This window comes from Staurois parvus, unplaced genomic scaffold (assembly GCF_062004578.1).
Source record: "Staurois parvus isolate SC_StPar_1 unplaced genomic scaffold, SC_StPar_1.0 ptg000009l, whole genome shotgun sequence".
Lineage (NCBI taxonomy): Eukaryota > Metazoa > Chordata > Amphibia > Anura > Ranidae > Staurois > Staurois parvus.
The window spans coordinates 1,723,642-1,739,707 of NW_028317805.1; the positions used below are offsets into that span (position 1 = coordinate 1,723,642).

The 16,066-nt window shown below is 47.8% G+C and overlaps 1 protein-coding gene across 1 annotated transcript in view; it reads left to right on the top strand.

Moving 5' to 3' along the window:
* The first annotated feature begins 3,508 nt into the window (after window positions 1–3,508).
* The window catches only part of ABRAXAS2 (abraxas 2, BRISC complex subunit), a 38,582-nt gene continuing 26,024 nt past the window's right edge, over window positions 3,509–16,066 (top strand). Inside the window, exon 1 of the mRNA XM_089669083.1 lies at window positions 3,509–3,637. Within this exon, the coding sequence (XP_089525209.1) occupies window positions 3,566–3,637 (72 nt within the window). The 5' untranslated portion in view covers window positions 3,509–3,565. The remainder of the gene's footprint in view (window positions 3,638–16,066) is intronic.

Here is a 16,066-nt window from a genome sequence, read left to right on the forward strand (position 1 = left end):
CTGCACTATTGTCTTGTGATGTTTATTATACTATGTATTATGGTATCGTGCTAGCTGCTATGTTTTTTTTTTTTTTACATCCAATGGCATCTTAGCGCGGTTTTTTTCGTTCTCATTCCTGGTACACTTATATTGGTCCAAATTACATCCCCTGGAATGGGATGGGTATGTTTTTTTTTTGTTTTTGTTTTTATGGATCTGAATGCAGCAATACTATGTCCATAGATGCATTGGCTGTATTTAGATCTGTACAGAAAGCTCTGTATGGCATAGTTGCCAACTGTCACCGATTACCCGGAACAGTCCCGATATTCTGAAAGATGTCCTGCCATTGCTCAGTCCCGGCCAGTGTCCCGGAAATCTGAGATCAAGGTAGGGACAGCTGCAGATAGTAGTTCGTAATTCTGTGTGAGCCTAGGGCAGTGAATAAAAATTAAAAACTTTCCTGTTGCCATTTGCTATGCGGGAAGGGGGGCTGCGGCAGTCTTTTTCTTTATGATGTACGAAACTCCTGGCCACTTTTGTATCAATCCGCCAGATTCCCCCGACGGCATTATGTAGAAAAGGCTGGGAAATTAACTTAATTCACGGGAGCCTCTGCACTGCAGATTAGTCTGCCAGACTCGAAAATGGAAAAAATAGTCCTCAGGCTGCTACGGCCCCCCCTTCCTGCATAGCAAATGGCAACAAGAAAGTTTTAAAAAAATTTTTTTAAATGCTCTAGGCTCATGCAGAACTACGAAGCACTATCTGCGACTGTTTCCCCCCAAATCATGAGACACAGGACAAACTGGACCAGGGGATCAATCACTCCAGAATCTTCAGCAGAGAACAGAATGGATTGGTGAACTGCATTTCTCAGTGTAAGTACCTGTCACCATACACAGATTAACACAGATTTCCACGTGTTGCGCATAGGGCAGCCCATTCACTTCAATGGACTGTCCTATGTGTGCTTGTCCCCAAATAGAAGCTCCTCCTTTTTGGGTGACAAGCTTTGCACAGTTTTTAAACTCAGACCCTCTCCTGTACTACGCCTGCAGCCTCCGACCCTCTCCTGTACTATGCCTGCAGTCCCTGACCATGGTCCTTGACTACGCCTGCAGTCCCTGACCATGGTCCTTGACTACGCCTGCAGTCCCTGACCATGGTCCTTGACTACGCCTGCAGTCCCTGACCATGGTCCTTGACTACGCCTGCAGTCCCTGACCATGGTCCTTGACTACGCCTGCAGTCCCTGACCATGGTCCTTGACTACGCCTGCAGTCCCTGACCATGGTCCTTGACTACGCCTGCAGTCCCTGACCATGGTCCTTGACTACGCCTGCAGTCCCTGACCATGGTCCTTGACTACGCCTGCAGTCCCTGACCATGGTCCTTGACTACGCCTGCAGTCCCTGACCATGGTCCTTGACTACGCCTGCAGTCCCTGACCATGGTCCTTGACTACGCCTGCAGTCCCTGACCATGGTCCTTGACTACGCCTGCAGTCCCTGACCATGGTCCTTGACTACGCCTGCAGTCCCTGACCATGGTCCTGTACTACGCCTGCAGTCTCAGATCATAGTCTTTTACTACGCCCGCAGCCTCCGACCCTCTCCTGTACTACGCCCGCAGTCCCAGACCATAGTCCTTGACTACGCCCGCAGTCCCAGACCATAGTCCTTGACTACGCCCGCAGTCCCAGACCATAGTCCTTGACTACGCCCGCAGTCCCAGACCATAGTCCTTGACTACGCCCGCAGTCCCAGACCATAGTCCTTGACTACGCCCGCAGTCCCAGAGCATAGTCCTTGACTACGCCCGCAGTCCCAGAGCATGGTCCTTGACTACGCCCGCAGTCCCTGACCATGGTCCTTGACTACGCCCGCAGTCCCTGACCATGGTCCTTGACTACGCCCGCAGTCCCTGACCATGGTCCTTGACTACGCCCGCAGTCCCTGACCATGGTCCTTGACTACGCCCGCAGTCCCTGACCATGGTCCTTGACTACGCCCGCAGTCCCTGACCATGGTCCTTGACTACGCCCGCAGTCCCTGACCATGGTCCTTGACTACGCCCGCAGTCCCTGACCATGGTCCTTGACTACGCCCGCAGTCCCTGACCATGGTCCTTGACTACGCCCGCAGTCCCTGACCATGGTCCTTGGCTACGCCCGCAGTCCCTGACCATGGTCCTTGGCTACGCCCGCAGTCCCTGACCATGGTCCTTGGCTACGCCCGCAGTCCCTGACCATGGTCCTGTACTACGCCCGCAGTCTCAGACCATAGTCCTGTACTACGCCCGCAGTCCCTGACCATGGTCCTTGACTACGCCCGCAGTCCCTGACCATGGTCCTTGACTACGCCCGCAGTCCCTGACCATGGTCCTTGACTACGCCCGCAGTCCCTGACCATGGTCCTTGACTACGCCCGCAGTCCCTGACCATGGTCCTTGACTACGCCCGCAGTCCCTGACCATGGTCCTTGACTACGCCCGCAGTCCCTGACCATGGTCCTTGACTACGCCCGCAGTCCCTGACCATGGTCCTTGACTACGCCCGCAGTCCCTGACCATGGTCCTTGACTACGCCCGCAGTCCCTGACCATGGTCCTTGACTACGCCCGCAGTCCCTGACCATGGTCCTGTACTACGCCCGCAGTCTCAGACCATAGTCCTGTACTACGCCCGCAGTCTCAGACCATAGTCCTGTAGTACGCCCGCAGTCTCGACCATAGTCCTGTACTACGCCCGCAGTCTCAGACCATAGTCCTGTACAACGCCCGCAGTCTCAGACCATAGTCCTGTAGTACGCCCGCAGTCTCAGACCATAGTCCTGTAGTACGCCCGCAGTCTCAGACCATAGTCCTGTAGTACGCCCGCAGTCTCAGACCATAGTCCTGTAGTATGCCCGCAGTCCCTGACCATAGTCCTGTACTAACTGCAGTAACCTCTAGAATCCAATCAGTGAGCGGTAATGATGTGCTGTAACCTCCAGCAACCAATCAGTGAGAATGAACCAGTTCTTTATGTTAGGTTTTTTGAGATAAATCTATGATTGTGCTTATTTGTTTTTTGGGATTTTGGGGTGGAGAGCTAAATTACATGGGGGGAGCCCAAGAGAATCTCTGACTCTGTTTAACCACATCCCCTTTAAACCACGCCCATTCCACCATTAGGCCATACCCATTGATGAATGCCCCACCCCTAATTAATATACTGCTTACCTACACTGTCTTTCTTGACATACAGGAAAAAAGTGTCCCTAAAAATGATTTTGAAATGTTGGTGACTAAGTGTATGGTAATGAATGTTGTGGTTTTAATATGAGTTGTAAAAACATGTCCATATACACACAACCAGAGCACTGGGTATTTTTATCAGGCTTATCTCTGTTAAACACATATGTTACAAAGAATGAATTGACGCCCCCCTATCAATCACTCTCTTCCTGTATGGGGGTCCAGCCCCATGCTGGAGGGCCGATCTCAGACTACAACTCCCAGGAGGCTTAGCGCAGGAGTGCGCCTGACGTCATGACAGGGCGGCGGCGCGCTGCGTTGTGGGAGGGAGCGGCTCCACCATCATGGCGGCTTCCATTTCGGGTTATACGTTCAGTTCCTTGTGTTACCACAGCGCTAATAGTAACTCAGATCACGTAAGTGCGGGGAACCGGGGGGACGGGGCCCGGGGAGGGCGGCATGGGGGACCTGTCACTGGGGGAGGAAGAGGCCGGGGTGAGTGCTGGGCTGTGACAGGGAGCAGGGGGTCAGGGTGTGGCTGTCATCCTCCACTCTGACATCTCCTTGTGCCGGCTGTGATTCGGGGAGACCAGCACTGCTAGAGGGGGGCACAGAGCCTGAGAGGGGGAGGGGAAGAGGGCTGTCATTTCTCATAGGGATGTGTGGGCTGAGCACTGGGGTGTGGGACCATACTGGGGGGCAATGGGGGGATGTGGGGTCTGTGCTGTAGAGAAGGGGGGGCATGGTAACAGGGTATTTGGAGTCAGTTCTGTGGGGGTACATAGGGCTACAGTAGGGAGTACAAAGAGACTGGGTGACGGTAGGTGGATCTGGTGCCAGGTCTGTAGGAGGACATATGGTGACGGTAGGTGGATCTGGTGCCAGGTCTGTAGGAGGACACATGGTGACGGTAGGTGGATGTGGTGTCAGTTCTGTAGGAGGACATATGGTGACGGTAGGTGGATCTGGTGCCAGGTCTGTAGGAGGACATATGGTGATGGTAGGTGGATCTGGTGCCAGGTCTGTAGGAGGACACATGGTGACGGTAGGTGGATCTGGTGCCAGGTCTGTAGGAGGACACATGGTGACGGTAGGAGGATCTGGTGTCAGTTCTGTAGGAGGACATATGGTGACGGTAGGTGGATCTGGTGTCAGTTCTGTAGGAGGACACATGGTGACGGTAGGCAGATTTGGTGTCAGGTCTGTAGAAGGACACATGGTGACGGTAGGTGGATCTGGTGCCAGGTCTGTAGGAGGACACATGGTGACGGTAGGTGGATCTGGTGTCAGGTCTGTAGGAGGACACATGGTGACGGTAGGTGGATCTGGTGTCAGGTCTGTAGGAGGACACATGGTGACGGTAGGTGGATCTGGTGTCAGGTCTGTAGGAGGACACATGGTGACGGTAGGTGGATCTGGTGTCAGGTCTGTAGGAGGACACATGGTGACGGTAGGTGGATCTGGTGTCAGTTCTGTAGGAGGACACATGGTGACAGTAGGTGGATCTGGTGTCATTTCTATAGGAGGACACATGGTGACAATAGGTAGATCTGGTGTCAGTTCTATAGGAGGACACATGGTGACAATAGGTGGATCTGGTGTCAGGTCTGTAGGAGGACACATGGTGGATCTGGTGTCAGGTCTGTAGGAGGACACATGGTGACGCTAGGTGGATCTAGTGTCAGTTCTGTAGAAGGACACATGGTGACAGTAGGTGGATCTGGTGTCATTTCTGTAGGAGGACACATGGTGACAGTAGGTGGATCTGGTGTCATTTCTGTAGGAGGACACATGGTGACAGTAGGTGGATCTGGTGCCAGGTCTGTAGGAGGACACATGGTGACGGTAGGTGGATGTGGTGTCAGTTCTGTAGGAGGACATATGGTGACGGTAGGTGGATCTGGTGCCAGGTCTGTAGGAGGACATATGGTGACGCTAGGTGGATCTAGTGTCAGTTCTGTAGAAGGACACATGGTGACAGTAGGTGGATCTGGTGTCATTTCTGTAGGAGGACACATGGTGACAGTAGGTGGATCTGGTGTCATTTCTGTAGGAGGACACATGGTGACAGTAGGTGGATCTGGTGCCAGGTCTGTAGGAGGACACATGGTGACGGTAGGTGGATGTGGTGTCAGTTCTGTAGGAGGACATATGGTGACGGTAGGTGGATCTGGTGCCAGGTCTGTAGGAGGACATATGGTGATGGTAGGTGGATCTGGTGCCAGGTCTGTAGGAGGACACATGGTGACGGTAGGTGGATCTGGTGCCAGGTCTGTAGGAGGACACATGGTGACGGTAGGAGGATCTGGTGTCAGTTCTGTAGGAGGACATATGGTGACGGTAGGTGGATCTGGTGTCAGTTCTGTAGGAGGACACATGGTGACGGTAGGCAGATTTGGTGTCAGGTCTGTAGAAGGACACATGGTGACGGTAGGTGGATCTGGTGCCAGGTCTGTAGGAGGACACATGGTGACGGTAGGTGGATCTGGTGTCAGGTCTGTAGGAGGACACATGGTGACGGTAGGTGGATCTGGTGTCAGGTCTGTAGGAGGACACATGGTGACGGTAGGTGGATCTGGTGTCAGGTCTGTAGGAGGACACATGGTGACGGTAGGTGGATCTGGTGTCAGGTCTGTAGGAGGACACATGGTGACGGTAGGTGGATCTGGTGTCAGTTCTGTAGGAGGACACATGGTGACAGTAGGTGGATCTGGTGTCATTTCTATAGGAGGACACATGGTGACAATAGGTAGATCTGGTGTCAGTTCTATAGGAGGACACATGGTGACAATAGGTGGATCTGGTGTCAGGTCTGTAGGAGGACACATGGTGGATCTGGTGTCAGGTCTGTAGGAGGACACATGGTGACGCTAGGTGGATCTAGTGTCAGTTCTGTAGAAGGACACATGGTGACAGTAGGTGGATCTGGTGTCATTTCTGTAGGAGGACACATGGTGACAGTAGGTGGATCTGGTGTCATTTCTGTAGGAGGACACATGGTGACAGTAGGTGGATCTGGTGCCAGGTCTGTAGGAGGACACATGGTGACGGTAGGTGGATCTGGTGTCAGGTCTGTAGGAGGACACATGGTGACGGTAGGTGGATCTGGTGTCAGGTCTGTAGGAGGACACATGGTGACGGTAGGTGGATCTGGTGTCAGGTCTGTAGGAGGACACATGGTGACGGTAGGTGGATCTGGTGTCAGGTCTGTAGGAGGACACATGGTGACGGTAGGTGGATCTGGTGTCAGGTCTGTAGGAGGGCACATGGTGACGGTAGGTGGATCTGGTGTCAGGTCTGTAGGAGGACACATGGTGACGGTAGGTGGATCTGGTGTCAGGTCTGTAGGACAGTTTAGGGGGGGGTGACCTGAAGCACTCAGAATCTGGGGCAGCTGTACATGGTAGCCAATCAGCTTCTAATTTCAGCTTGTTTAATTTAAAGTGCTACTAAACCCACAACAGTAAAATCAGTTTGTATATGCAGTAAAGAATGCTTGTTATACTCACTGTGGAACCTAAGGGGTTAAGCCTCCGCATTATGTAAAAAGCCTGTTCGATCCTGTCTTCTCTGATCCTCTTCTTCCACAGTCCCCAATCCATCTGCTGATAGCACAGAGCCCTAGGTGACACTCTACACATGTTCAGTTTGGTGTGTATTGCTAAAGAGTTTTTTTTTTTGGGGGGGGAGGGCGCTGAGGGTGCATGTTATACACACAGGGCTAATCAGCACTGTCCAGACAGAGGGTCAGGGGTCATGCAGCCTCATAGGACATTCAGAGGAGAATGAAAACTCCTACAAGCTTTAACCTGTGCTCAAATGGACACTGATAGAAGTCACAAGACTGCTCTAACTGCTGATGAGGAAAGGTATTTAGCAGTTTATATTTACTACAATAATTGCACTTCCATCTTCTGTGTACTGTGAGAGACCAGATATAGTGAATGGAGGGTCCGGGGAGACCAGGTATAGTGAATGCAGGGTTCCGGAGAAACCAGGTATAGTGAATGCAGGGTCCGGGGAGACCAGGTATAGTGAATGCAGGGTCCGGGGAGACCAGATATAGTGAATGCAGGGTCCGGGGAGACCAGATATAGTGAATGCAGGGTCCGGGGAGACCAGGTATAGTGAATGCAGGGTCCGGGGAGACCAGATATAGTGAATGCAGGGTCCGGGGAGACCAGGTATAGTGAATACAGGGTCCGGGGTTTTGTAACACTTAAGCTTTGGCAATAAAACCTTGAAGCTGATTGGTTTCTCTACAGCAGTGACACTGATTTTTTCCACACTCAAGTTGTAGTAAATAACACCCGGGGTGTGCCTGTGGAACCAATATCCTTTCTTCCTGCTCAGTTGTTCTTTTAGTCATAAGGCTGGCCATACATTATACAATTTTCTTGAGAATTTAGATTTACCAAAAACCATTTAATGAGGTCAAACCTAAACAACACTTTCAACTGTATCCAGTTAGGCAGGCTTTTGCACTACATAGTTGAAGGTAAATCTCAAGGAAATTGGACAGAAAATTGTAAGAAAATTGTATAGTGTATGGCCAGCCTTAGTATAGACCTGTAGATGTATCGCACCTGATCCTTAGGCTGGCCATACATTATACAATCTTCTTGAGATTTTTGCTTTATATTTACCTAAACCATATAATAGGTGGTCAAACCTAATCAACACTTTCAATTGTATCCAATTAGGCAGGCCCTTGCACTACATGGTTGAAGGTAAATCTAAAGGAAATTGGGCAGAAATGGACAGAAAATTGTATAGTGTATGGGCAGCCTTACTTCTGTAAGTGCCCCAACTAATCCCTGCTGCTACTTATCTGAAGATGGTGTCACTGTTCCGGGTACCTGTACCAAATGTGCCTTTATTTTTAATGTGTTTACCCGATGGGAGTACTAAACTACATTTTACAGTGAGGGGGTTACTATGCTTCCCTTTACCTTTTACCAAGCTGCTGGATCCCAGTTCCTGCTTTCTTGCTCTGCTGATCTATTGATGGTGGTGGACCTGTCATTCATTACTGTCACTATACTGTATGGATACTGTTAATCTTTCTATGGTAATTTCCGGCTTGCAGGATGGGCCTTATTGGCTTCATGACACCCCCTGACCCGTTTGTGGGACTGCCACTGGGCCTTTTGGTTTTTGTTCTTTTTTTGGGACTCCAGCTCTCTGCGTTTGGGATGGATGAGCAGGGTGGGATTGGTGGGGGCAGGGTGGTTAGTTTTTTTTTTGACTCACAAATGTTGTGGATTTTTTTTTTGTGTCTCACGAGTTCTCACTTCTGTGTCCTGCTACTAGTTCCTCAACTGAGATCACTCTGGTATGGTTTACTGCAGGGCTTAAAATTTCAAGTCCTGAGCTACTAGTCTGGCCTTAAGAGTTACTATCCACCAACAAACAGAGACACCTGTACACACACACACATACAGACACATGTATACACACACAGGCACGTACAGACACGCATACACACAGATACATGTACATACATACACAGACGCATGTACATACACACACACACAGAAACATGTACGTATACACAAACACACATGTACACACACACACAGACACATGTACATGCATACACAGACACACACAAGCACACACACACACACACCCCCCCCCATAAAAAGTTGCAGTACTTTGTTGTTCACTCACAGATCCGAGTACTGCACTCTAGGGGGAAGCAGAGAGCACAGCACACACTCCTTCCTTTGCTGTCACTGCGCTCAGAACAGTCTGACGGCTCCCAGTGCCAATGACAGATCTGGCCTGAGCTCTGAGCCTGCTCAGCAAGACAGCCCTGGGGGACACACTCGCCCCCACCATAATTTCCACTCGCCATTGGCGAGCAGGCGAGTGGAAATTTCAAGCCCTTGTTTACTGTACTGTGTGCTTCTTTATGCTTGTGGGGGTGTAGACATTTTTTTAAAAAAGTGCTTGTCCAGGGGCTAAATCAGTGTCGCAGTCTACTTGTCCCTCATGACAATCTACATGTCCTGATTAAAAAAAATAAATGTGAACCAAAATCATATTTAAATCTGAATTGCTTTTTGGAATGTCAGGGGCTTTTAAAATCAAAAGGGGTATTAAGGTCACTTAAACATGTAATACTTTTAGCATTGCGCTGTTTATCTCCTCCTCCCCTCCCTGCCTCTTTCCAGCCCCGCACCCGGGGACTAGCAGGGAGGGGAGAGACCTTGCAGTGTAATGAGCATGGATTGGCTGCTTGTTGGGAAGGGGGAGTGTCAAGCTTATCATTTATCCCTTTCTTTGCCAGAGCCATTTTTGCGTTTTTTGCACGTTTAAGAAATAATTTTAGGCCTGAAGGTTACACAAAACCCCAAACATTATATATTTTCTGAAAGCAGAGACCCTACAGAATAAAATAGTGGTAGTTCCAAATTTTTATGTCGCATGATATTACCGCAAAATTTCAGTAAATAATACAGATGAGTTAATTTTAGGGCACAAAAAAAAGCAATAAATTACCCCATTTTTTTTGTAAAATATAAAAGATGAGGTTTCATCGAGTAAATAGATATCCAACATGTCAAACCTTAAATTTGCGTGCATCTGTGAAATGGCGGCGATCTTCAGTACCCTGTATTTTCTATAGGTGACACTTTTAAAGCCCTTTTATAGGTCATCAGTATAGTGTATGGAGGGGGTCTCATGCTAGAATTATTGCTGTCATTCTGGCGTGTGCTGCGATATGTAACGTGTATTGATCGATGTTTCCAATCGACATTTCCATACATAGATGCCCCAGCTTGTGCCTATATGTGGGAGGGCCTTTATTGTTTGGGGGGGGGGGGGGGCCCAGAGATGTTATGTATTTGGGTGTAACTTTGATGTTTTACAATTTAAACAAATTGTTTTTTTCTTAATTTTTTTTTATATTCACATAGGGGACAAATGTGATGATTTTTGATGACAGGTTCTATTTATTGAGATATCCAGCGCCTAAAACACCCTGAAAGCCTCTCCTGAATGTAATGCAGTGCACATCGCACTGCATTACATTCTTTCCTGGCTTCAATGGCCTGGAAATCTTTGACTGGGGAACAGGAAGTGACATCATAACGTCACTTCTGGGTCAGGACAAGAAGAGGAGGGGAGCGGATTTGTCAGTCTCCTCCCTCCCCTCTAGCAGATGACAGTGTGCCAGTCCCGGGCCCGCAGATGGGCAAGTGGAGCCCGGAAAACAGTGGGCGGTTCACACGGGGGGGTTGCGGAGCGGAGGCTGGAAGCAATCGGCAGCAGCGCTGCCGCACTAATGCTTCCACCTGACAGGTGAGCCCTGCTGCTTGTCCACAGCATGGCTGCAGGATAAAAAAAAAACTACCTGCCCGGCGCCCGGAACTACAAGTCGGGCGATACAAATTCAACATCCCTGTGGTTCTATGTACAGTTGTGTTCAAAATAATAGCAGTGTGTTGAAATAAGTGAATAAAGCTCAAAATCCTTCTAATAGCTTTTATTTCCATCCACACAAATGCATTGGGAACACTACACATTCTATTCCAAATCAAAACATGAAGAAAAATATATCAAATTTGTGTTGTTCCTCTAAAAAAATTGAAGAAAAGTGAATATTAGACTGTTCAAAAAAATAGCAGTGTTTGTATTCTTCTTTACAAACTCAAACATTCGCTATATAAACTGAAAAATGTTTGAAGATTTTGCTTTCCTTTGAATCACTTAATGCAGGGGTGTCCAAACTTTTTTCAAAGAGGGCCAGATTGGATGAAGTGAACATGGTGGAGGGCCGAACATTTTTCCAAACATTCTTTGAACCATTACAATTAAATGCAAATAAATTATTTTATGCCAAGTTACCGTATTTTTCGCCGTATAAGACGCACCTGACCATAAGACGCACCTAGGTTTTAGAGGCAGAAAACAGGAAAAAAAAATTCTGAACTAATGGACTGCAGACACAGTACAGGAGATGACCAGAGACTGCGGACAGCACAGGGATGACCAGAGACTGCGGACAGCACAGGGATGACCAGAGACTGCAGACAGCACAGGGATGACCAGAGACTGCGGACCGCACCGGGATGACCAGAGACTGCGGGAGACTGCGGACCGCACCGGGATGACCAGAGACTGCGGACCGCACCGGGATGACCAGAGACTGCGGACCGCACCGGGATGACCAGAGACTGCGGACCGCACCGGGATGACCAGAGACTGCGGACAGCACAGATGACTGCTGACCTTTGGGGAGGTGGGGAGTGGGTACCTGAATTTGACAGGTACCCGCTCTTACTTCCGCAGTTGTTCTTTGATCTTACCTGTTCCTCGATCCAGTCGTGTGCTGTCTTCCCGGCTTCTGTAATGGCGCTCGGCATGACAGCCGGGTGCCCAGTGCGCATGAGCGAGAAGCACTTGCTCTTTGTGATTGGTCCGGCGGCTTCTGGGATCTGTCATGTGTCCCAGGTACCGCCTTACCATTCGCAAAAAGCACCGCTTCTTGCGCATGCGCACTTGGCACCCGGCTGTCATGCCCAGCGCCCACACTACAGAAGCCGGGAAGACAGCGCGCCGCTGGATAGAGGAACAGGTAAGGTCCCGCTGCAGAGCTGAGCGGCCGGCCCGGTATTCTGACACGGCCGCAGTGGAAATACCGGACCGGCCGCTCCATAAGACACACTGACACACTGACATGGAGGGCCGTATTAAACCGACCCTCGGGCCGGACTTTGGACATGCCTGACTTAATGAATATTTAGTTGTATAAGCACTGTTTCTGAGAACTGCTGTACATCTGTGTTGCATGGAGTCAACCAACTTCTGGCACCTGTGAACAGGTATTCCAGCCCAGGATGATTGGACTACATTCCACAGTTCTCTATTTCTTGGTTTTGCTTCAGAAACTGCATTTTTGATGTCACCCCACAAGTTTTCTATTGGATTAAGATCCAGGGATTGGGATGGCCACTCCATAACGTCAATCTTGTTGGTCTGGAACCAAGATGTTGCACGTTTACTGGTGTGTTTGGGGTCGTTGTCTTGTTGGAACACCCATTTCAAGGGCATTTCCTCTTCAGCATAAGGCAGCATGACCTCTTCAAGTATTCTGATGTATTCAAACCGATCCATGATCCCTGGTATGCGATAAATAGGCCCAACACCGTAGTATGAGAAACATCCCCATATCATGATGATTGTCTTGTGTCTTCACAGTGTACTGTGGCTTGAATTCAGTGTTTGGGGGTCGTCTGACAGACTGTCTCCGGCCATTGGACCCAAAAAGAACAATCTTACTTTCATCAGTCCACAAAATGTTGCGCCATTTCTCTTTAGGCCAGTCAATGTGCTCTTTGGCAAACTGTAACCTCTTCAGCACAAGTCTATTTTTCAACAGTGGGACTTTGCGGGGGTTCTTGCAGATAGCTTGGCTTCACATAGGAGTCTTCTAATTGTAACAGTACTCACAGGTAACTTTAGATCTTCTTTGATCTTCCTGGAGCTGATTGTTGGCTGAGTCCTTGCCATTTTGGCTATTCTTCTATCCATTTGAATGGTAGTTTTTCGCTTTCTTCCACGTCTTTCAGGTTTTGGTTGCCATTTTAAAGCATTTGCGATCATTTTAGCTGAGCAGCCTATCATTTTCTGCACTTCTTTATATGTTTTCCCGTCTCCAATCAATTTTTAATCAAGGTACGTTGTTCTTCTGAACAGTGTCTGGAACGACCCATTTTCCTCAGAATTTCAGAGAGAAATGCACTGTAACCAGCATGTACAACATTTGCTGCCTTCCTTCCTTAAATAAGGGCAATAATTGCCACCTGTTTTTCAAAGAATGAATGACCTCACTAATAGAACTCCACACTGCTATTATTTTGAACATGCCCCTTTCAATTAGTGATTCAATTACACAGAATCAGCAGCATGCATGTCATGACTGTTGGGTCTGTTGGATTTCTATTACTCTACTACACCTGCTAGTAAATTATTTGCCATGTAGAAATATCATTTCTACCAAAAACAGTGATTGATCAGGTTAGTGATGTCTGACTGCTATTATTTTGAACACAACTGTATTTCTTATGGCTACTGCATTGAGCATAACTTCCTGAAATACTAGAGGGTTAAACTCACCTCAGAACTGATCCCTAGTGTTCTCTTTTCTCAAAATATATAAACCTCATATTGTCTGTTTACAGGAGATCCACCTACTCAATTCTAAAATTTTAGCTCTTGAACGTTACTGGATTGCTAAATCCTTTCATGCCACCCACACTGCTAATGCTGGATTCACACTTGAGAAATTTGTAGCTTGAATCCCGAAGCTCCGAAAATGCTCAAACTTAAAAAAATCAATTGTTCTTTATGGTGCCTGTTCACACCTTATCACAAGAACGGGCATCAAAGAGAACAATTGATTTTTTTTAAGTGTTTTGGAGCTACGAGCTTCAAGCTACAAATTGCTCAAGTGTGATTCCAGCCTTATTCCAGTGGAGTGTCTATTCTGTTGGCCAAATCACTCCTTGTAGATATAGTACAAGTGTCTATAGATGAAGACGGACGTTTTGTTATGTTAAAGCTGCAGATTGTGTCTGTTACGTTCACTCTGGTAAATGTACAGTCAGGTCCATAAATATTGGGACATCGACACAATTCTAACATTTTTGGCTCTATACACCACCACAATGGATTTGAAATGAAACAAACAAGATGCGCTTTAACTGCAGACTATCAGCTTTAGATTGAGGGTATTTACATCCAAATCAGGTGAATGGTGTAGGAATTACAACAGTTTGCATATGTGCCTCCCACTTGTTAAGGGACCATAAGTAATGGGACAATTGGCTTCTGAGCTGTTCCATGGCCAGGTGTGTGTTATTCCCTCATTATCCCAATTACAATGAGCAGATAAAAGGTCCAGAGTTCATTTCAAGTGTGCTATTTGCATTTGGAATCTGTTGCTGTCAACTCTCAAGATGAGATCCAAAGAGCTGTCACTATCAGTGAAGCAAGCCATCATTAGGCTGAAAAAACAAAACAAACCTATCAGAGAGATAGCAAAAACATTAGGCGTGGCCAAAACAACTGTTTGGAACATTCTTAAAAAGAAGGCACGCACCGGTGAGCTCAGCAACACCAAAAGACCCGGAAGACCACGGAAAACAACTGTGGTGGATGACCGAAGAATTCTTTCCCTGGTGAAGAAAACACCCTTCACAACAGTTGGCCAGATCAAGAACACTCTCCAGGAGGTAGGTGTATGTGTGTCAAAGTCAACAATCAAGAGAAGACTTCACCAGAGTGAATACAGAGGGTTCACCACAAGATGGAAACCATTGGTGAGCCTCAAAAACAGGAAGGCCAGATTAGAGTTTGCCAAACGACATCTAAAAAAGCCTTCACAGTTCTGGAACAACATCCTATGGACAGATGAGACTCAGATCAACTTGTACCAGAGTGATGGGAAGAGAAGAGTATGGAGAAGGAAAGGAACTGCTCATGATCCTAAGCATACCACCTCATCAGTGAAGCATGGTGGTGGTAGTGTCATGGCGTGGGCATGTATGGCTGCAAATGGAACTGGTTCTCTTGTATTTATTGATGATGTGACTGCTGACAAAAGCAGCAGGATGAATTTTGAAGTGTTTCGGGCAATATTATCTGCCCATATTCAGCCAAATGCTTCACAACTCATTGGACGCCACTTCACAGTGCAGATGGACAATGACCCAAAGCATACTGCAAAAGCAACCAAAGAGTTTTTTAAGGGAAAGAAGTGGAATGTTATGCAATGGCCAAGTCAATCACCTGACCTTAATCCGATTGAGCATGCATTTCACTTGCTGAAGACAAAACTGAAGGGAAAATGCCCCAAGAACAAGCGGGAACTGAAGACAGTTGCAGTAGAGGCCTGGCAGAGCATCACCAGGGATGAAACCCAGCGTCTGGTGATGTCTATGCGTTCCAGACTTCAGGCTGTAATTGACTGCAAAGGATTTGCAACCAAGTATTAAAAAGTGAAAGTTTGATCTATGATTATTATTCTGTCCCATTACTTTTGGTCCCTTAACAAGTGGGAGGCACATATGCAAACTGTTGTAATTCCTACACCGTTCTCCTGATTTGGATGTAAATACCCTCAAATTAAAGCTGACAGTCTGCAGTTAAAGCACATCTTGTTCGTTTCATTTCAAATCCATTGTGGTGGTGTATAGAGCCACAAATGTTAGAATTGTGTCGATGTCCCAATATTTATGGACCTGACTGTATATGTCCCTCCTCCCTTTTTCTTCAAACCTCCTAACTGCATTGTCTCTTAAGACCTTATCCCTCTCTAGGGGCCAATTCATTTATATTGATGATTTCAATGCAGTGGTGGACCCTACTATGGACCGCTTAGAAGGGAGTGGAACACTCAATCGGAAATTTCTAGTTTGGATACAGGTTTGTTGGCGGTGGGAGCATCCGAATACTCTACAGTATTCCAGACTGTTTTCATACTATGTCTCGTATAGATCTGGGTTTTGCTACTCCTGTCATTCTTCCTTTAATTTCTCCTATTTTCCTAGAGGCATCCCTAACCCTGCACCCCTTCTGTTAGAATTACAACTTCTCCCTCATATGGGCTCCACTCTCTCTAGTGTTTAAACCCACTGTGGTTAGAGGATGAAGTGAAACAGGGAGAAAGTAAACAGGGCGTTGGCGGTTATTGGACTACGAACCTGCATTCTGCTACCCCATCTGAGTAGGAGGCCTTTAAAACCACCCTCCATGGAACTTCTATGTCTATTATGGGTGCACTCCTTAAAAATAGTCACAAACCGAGGAGCTGGAAGCTGCTATGCTCCAGG